General features: G+C 43.8%; 1 protein-coding gene across 1 annotated transcript in view; it reads right to left on the bottom strand.

The window, feature by feature from the left end:
• ALK (anaplastic lymphoma receptor tyrosine kinase) overlaps positions 1-3,571 on the bottom strand; it is a 330,133-nt gene extending 326,562 nt beyond the window's left edge. Inside the window, exon 1 of the mRNA XM_009995276.1 lies at positions 3,430-3,571. Coding sequence (XP_009993578.1) covers positions 3,430-3,571 — 142 coding nt within the window. The remainder of the gene's footprint in view (positions 1-3,429) is intronic.
• Between the last annotated feature and the right edge of the window lie 3,060 nt (positions 3,572-6,631).

Below are 6,631 nucleotides of genomic sequence, written 5' to 3'. Positions count from 1 at the left end.
AAATTTTACAAAAAAAAAAAAAAAAAAAAAAAAAAAAGCCACTTTTGTGCCATATTCAACCTTACATAGGCACCCATCTATTTAAAGCCCTTTTCAGATGTTGATGTTTCTCCAACTGCCTTGTTTTCCCCCGCCCTTATTTCACAGTCCATAAGATCCACTCACTCAATGTGTGAACCCTAATCCTGGTTCAGGCTATGCTTTCTCTACTACATTCTCCAAAAATAGCCATTGAGCAGGAGAAGGTTGATGTGCTTAATCTAGGACATTTGTTTCTAGTCAGTGTCACCAGTGTGGGCACTGTACAAACTCAAGTGGCTCTGCCACCTGTTTTGGAGATACTCCCATGGGGACAATATAGAAAAAGCCCTGAGATGCCTGGGGATGAGACAAATGGAAAGTGGTTTCCGCCTGCATTTGGGTAGTGATGCAGTATTCCTAAAGCATGCATGACAATCAACAAAATAATCTGTGCTTGGGGGGAAAAAAAAGATGGTTCTGAGACTGTCATGGCAGCTAACAGACTGTTGTCTATAAGTCCCAAGGAAATAAGGTTGTGCATCAAAGTATGCAGATGTGTACTTTCCCCGCTGTATTACCTTGTTTCATTCTCATGAAACACAAAAAGGTTAGAGCTGGAAATTGAAATTAAGAAGTGTCTTTATTAATAGGCTTTACACAAAATAGCAACAGCTGTTGAAAGAGAAAAAGTGAAAATGGACCCATTAACAAATGAAGAAAGGCAGAGAAATCAATGAGGGATCTCCAGTGGTTGGGTTGCTGGGTTGCCTTTAAATCTTCTTTTTTTATTATTGATCTTCAATAAGGACAGTGATATGAACATTTGGGAAGGAATAGAAGCCAGGCCACTACAACCGCTAGTGAAGGCCAGGTAAGAAAATACACAAGTCTGTACAACTATGTGATAGGTTGGGATCAGCAGTTCTGGACAATATGCTTCTCAGGTTTTTAATTTGGCTAGTGAATTGATTGTGTCACTGGCAATTCATTTTGAAAAGCACAGGAAAACCAAGGAAGTCTCAAAGGATGAAGGGGGAGGAGGGGGGATTAAATACAGTACTAACATTTACAGTAGAGAAAAAAGCCACATTGATAGGTCTGCATTTCAGTGCCAGCAAAAAAAGTGAAAGAGAACATGCCGGACTGGAGACTTTGGTGGCAGCATAGCACTGTGTGAGAGCTGAAGGTTTGACAGCCCCAGAAGGAGCATTCTGCCACTAAAAATGCACAAAACTCAAACATTAGAAAAAATCTTCCAAGAAAATTGTATTACCTGTTGAGGTTCTCATTGTAACTGTAGATTTTTGAAAAGCCAGTAAATGTCACATACCCACATTCTAGCAAAGCTTTCCAGAACTTCATGGCAAATATTACTAGGGTAATATAGTTAAGCAATATCATGTGGCCTCAAAATTAGTCAGTAGACTACTGGATACTGGAGTACCATGAGCGGAAGATGAGTATTTAATAGATTAAGCAAGCACCAGCAATTGCTTTGCTTTAACATTTCTGCTTGTACTAGGCTGAAACTGTAAACAATGTCAGCTCCTCTGGCAACACTGCCTTGGAAAGGCTTCACCCACCACCAAATAGAGAGGTAGTAATTTAGACAGGAGTGTTGGAGTGTTAGCAAAGCAAAAGGAGAGAAATATTGTTGAGGAACTCACCCAAGCTATCAACAAAGACATAGTATTTAAGAACAGTGCTTTTCAGTTAGGTTTTAGGAAGAAATAACTGCTACTGAGTGTTATGGTTTAAGTGACCCTGGCATGGTGTTGGACATCTATAAGAGGAGCTAGAGAGGGGGTCCTTAAGAACCTGAAAGACCCAGGAGGGTCAGAGCTGGGAGAGATCAGTATTCCTCCCACTTTCTGCCATACTCTATAAAAGCCAGGAGAACCAGAAGCTCAGCCCCTTTCCTTCTGCACATTCTCCCTTGCTACTGCTTGGAGATTCTTCAGTTCACCACATGCTTTCCAGAATTCAACTCCATCAGGTGCTGTGAGGATCCAGGAACCCCTCTCCTGAAGTGGCCTTACTGCAAGGGACTCTCACCCACCTATTCCTGTAATCACCAAGGTCGCTTTTGTATATATTTGTATATAAGTGTATATATCTGTTCTCTCCCCCCTGTGCTACTCCCTTTTTCTGTGTTACAATAAATCCATTCCAGTTTCAATTTCCAACCCTTACATCTCTCTTCCTTATTCCCCTTCTATCTTTCGGGGGGGGGGGTAGGGTAATAGGAAGCAATTCTGCCTTGTGGTTCACCCTTACTGTTTAAACCAGGACACTGACTAAAAGCACCCCTGGTGGTGTACAGAACAGAGGGAGATGCCACCGATGTTTTCCTCCTACCACTGAGTTCCCAATCCAAGTAATTGTTTATCATAGAATCATAGAATAGTTTATAGTTGGAAGAGACCAACCCCCCCTTCATGGGTAGGGATACCTCCCACCAGATCAGGTTACTCACAGCCCCATCCAACCCATCCTTCCAGGGATGGGGATTCCACAACTTCCCTGGGCAACCTGTTCCAGTGTCTCACCACACTCACACAAAATAGTTTTTTTCCTAATATCTAACCTAAATCTTCCCTCTTCTAGTTTTAATCCGTTACTTCTTGTCTTCTCACTACAAGCCCTTGTAAAAAGTCCCTCCCCAGCTTTCCTGTAGGTCCACTTCAGATGCTGGAATGCTGCTATAAGGTCTCCCCAGAGCCTTGTCTTCAGGCTGAACAATCCCAACTCTCTCAGGCTGTCCTTGTAGGAGAGGTGCTCCAACCCTTTGATTGTCTTTGTGACCCTCCTCTGGACTTTCCCCAGGAGCTCCACATCCTTGTGTTGGGGGATCCAGAACTGGACACAGTACTCTATGTGGGGTCTCATGAGAGTGGAGTAAAGGGGGAGAATCCCCTCCCTTGACCTGCTGACTATGCTGCTTCTGATGCAGCTCAAGACACGTTTGGCTTTCTGGACTGTGAGCGCACATTGCCAGCTCATGTTGAGCTGCTCGTCCACCATCACCCATAATTCCTTCTCCTCCGGACTGTTTTCGATCCATTCTCCACCCAGCCTGTATTTTAGCTTGGGATTGCCCTGACGCAGGTGCACTTAGCCTTGTTAACTTCATGCAGTTTGCACAAGCCCACCTCCCAAGTCTGGCCAGGGCCCTCTAGATGGCATCCTTCCCTTCCAGTGTGTTGACGTCACTAAACTCTGAGGTGAGTGCACCTCAGAGTTTAGTGTTGTCAGCAGACTTGCTGAGGGTGCACTCAGTGCCACTGTGCATGTTGCTGACAAAGACATTAAATAGCACTGGTCCGAGTACTGACTCTTGGGGAACACAGCTTGTCACAGGTTTCCATCCGAACATCAAGCCTTTGATCACAAGTCTTTGAGTGTGACCTTCCAGCCAGTAAATGGCCCATTCATCAAATCCATATTTTTCCAGTTTTATTACCAGGATGTCGTGTGGGACAGTATCAAAAGCTTTGCACAGGTCCAGGTAGATGACATTGGTTGCTTTACCTTTGTCTACCAATGTCATGACCCCATTGTAGAAGGCAGGTGAACTAGGCAGGATTTGCCCTTGGTGAAGCCATGTTGGCTGTCCTCAATCACCTTTTTGTTTTTCATGTGCTTTAGCAGGGCCATCAGGAGGAACTGCTTTATAACCTTGCTGGGCATACAGGTGAGACTGACTGGTCTATAGATCCCTGGGTCTTCCTTTTTTTCCCTTCTTGAAAATAGGGCGTATGTTTCCCATTTTCCAGTCAGTGGGCACTTTGCCAAACTGCTAAGACTTTTCAAATCTGACGGACAGAGGCATTGCAACTTCATTGACCAGTTTCTTCAGGAGCCATGGATGAATCCCATAAGATCCCATGGACTTTTGCACCTTCAGGTCCTCCAGATGGTCACAAACCTACTCTTCTCCCACAATGAGGACATCTTGCTCTTTACAGTCCATGCCTTTGCCTTCTCTAACTGGTTTGACCAGACCCTTTGCCTGTGAAGACTGAGGCAAAGTAGTCATTGAGTACCTCAGCGTTCTCTGTGTCTTGCAGTTTCCTTCTAAAGTGGGCACACATTTTCCCTCATCTTCCTCTTACTGCTGACATACTTACAGACACTTTTCTTGTTGTCTTTAACATCCCTGGCCAGGTCCAGTTCTATCTGTGCTTTGGCCTTCCTTACCTGAGCCCCTGTTCTCTGACAACTTTTCTGTACTCCCCCAGGATACCTCTCCCTGCCTTCACTTTGTTCATACCTTGTTTTTACATTTAACTGTTCAGGAGCACCTTGCTCATCCACGCAGGCCTCCAGGCTCTCCTGCCTGCCTTCCTCTTTGTGGGAACACATTGCTCCTGTACGTGGAAGAGGTGATCCTTGAATATGGACTAGCTTTCCTGGGCTCCCTCCCAGCGCTTTGTCTCATGGTACCCTACCAAGCAGATACCTGAAGAGACGAAAATCTGCTGTCTTGAAATTGAGGGTAGTGAGCTTGCTTTGCTCCTTCCTTGCTGCCCTAAGGATCCAAATTCAACCATGTCATGGTCACTGCAGCCTAGTCTTCTATGAAGTTTTACATCATCAACCAGCCCATCTGGTTGGTGAGAACAAGGTCCAGCACAACACCTTTTCTTGTTGATTCCTCTACCCTTTGGAGGAGGAAGTTGACAACAATGCACTCCAGGAACTTCCTGCATTGCTACTGCCTTGTTGTGTTGTCCCTCCAGCAGATGTCTGGTTGGTTGAAATCCCCTATGAGGACATGGGCCTGTGAGCGCGAAGCTCCTATCTGCCTGTAGAAGGCCTCATCCTCTTGGTCATCCTAGTCTGGTGGCCTGTAGCAGATCCCCACTACAATATCTGATATCTCCTACCCCTGTCTTGCCTTTAACTCTGACCCATAAGGTTTCAGTAGACTCCTTGTCCATCCCCAGGCAGAGTTCCATGGATTCCAGCTGGTCATTGATGTAGTGGGCATCACACTCTCCTCTTCTGCCCTGCATGTCTTTCTTGAAGAGCTTATACCCAACCACCTGCACACTCCAGTCACAGCAGTCATCCCACCACATCTCAGTGATACCAATAACATCATAGCCCTGCAGGCATGCACACATATACAGTTCCTCTTGTTTATTCCCCATGCTCTGTGGGGACATTTTAGATCCAAGATGCAGTGGCAAGGTCTCAAAGCCTGTACACAACACACACTTCCAAAAGAGACGTGAGGATGGGGACCACTCCAAGATAAAGTTTTCTGTATCTAAACATGTTAGCTTGGCAGGAAGAATACAGAGGGAGCTAGCAGTGGGATATGGTGACATACATTTTGTTTGGGACGGTGCAGGAAGAGAGCACACTTCATGGAGAAGCAGCCATAGTCCCTCCATTAAATGTGATCTTGCTGCTTAAGCCTACTGAGGTAAACTGCCTGGCAGCTGTGTTAGTCCAACGGGTTGACAGCCCAAAATTTGCTTCAGTAGATCTTTCCTCACTAGGTCAGGCAGAACAATTGAGCAATTTACACGCAATTTATGAAGGGCATAGGTTGAGCTTGTAATGGAGAGGCCAGTTCTGAAAACTGTAAATCTCAACTGGACTGACTTCAATGAAGCTACTTTGAATTTACACTAATGAGGCAGAAAGTAAATTTTGTTTTTTCCTCATCACTTTGTAATCGCTCTAGATCCCTGAGACAAAAGCAGTGAATCAACAATGCTCATTATTTAGTTCACTGCTTTGCTTAAGCTACCTGCCCTTCTTTGGCTATTGAGTGTTTCTAAAATAGCCTTCCATTTGCCAAGATAAAGAATAGTAGCCTCTTTTATTACATTCTTTTTTTCATCTTTGTCATCATGTCAATTAGTATGTTTGTATTTTAACAGAGATCTTGCATGAAAGCATGCTGGCTGCTAATGTTACAATTAGTGTTTCTTTTTGTTGGACCAATTATAGGTTATATGCTACTATTTGACAATGTTTGTGTTCTAATTAAGAGCCTGATTGCAAATTGGGTGCTCAGAAAAGCTGCTGCTTTTTCATCAGGTCACTGCTTTCTACACATTCCTGGAATTATACACAGAAATTTAAAATAGATGGGTCATCATTTGTATGCAATATTTTCTCACTTTCATCCAGATTCAGGTCTCCTGTTTTCTTACTGAATACTCCCAGCATTTTTTCTTATGAGAATCTTCATCAAGGACAGAGCATGCTACAGATAAAAGCAGGATGGAGTTTTTGAATGACAAGTTTAATCCATCACCTAATGCCTGCACTTTCAAGTGTCAGCCACGAATCACTGATTATTAATACCACCCAGCACCAGGGTGCATCAGAAGAACAGTTTTGCCCATTAAGAAAAACAAATAAATCAATGCTGAAAATGTGTCAGGCTATAAAATGGGGAAAAAAACACCATATAAAGCTGGCTTTGGGACAAAAATGAAGTAAGATTAATTACTGTGTTTATAATAGAGGAAATGCCATTTTCATTTCTAAAATATCTCTATCTGGTCTCATCTTACTTCTGGTGCCATGTAAAATAGCGTGGGGACATTTGACAGCATTACCTTTGCTGTAATTCTGTTTGCCTCAC

The sequence above is a fragment of the Chaetura pelagica genome, unplaced genomic scaffold (assembly GCF_000747805.2).
Source record: "Chaetura pelagica isolate M959 unplaced genomic scaffold, ChaPel_1.0 scaffold194, whole genome shotgun sequence".
NCBI classification, from domain to species: Eukaryota; Metazoa; Chordata; class Aves; order Apodiformes; family Apodidae; genus Chaetura; species Chaetura pelagica.
Note: the sequence above shows the minus strand (reverse complement) of the source record. Positions and strands in the feature narration are given on the sequence as shown.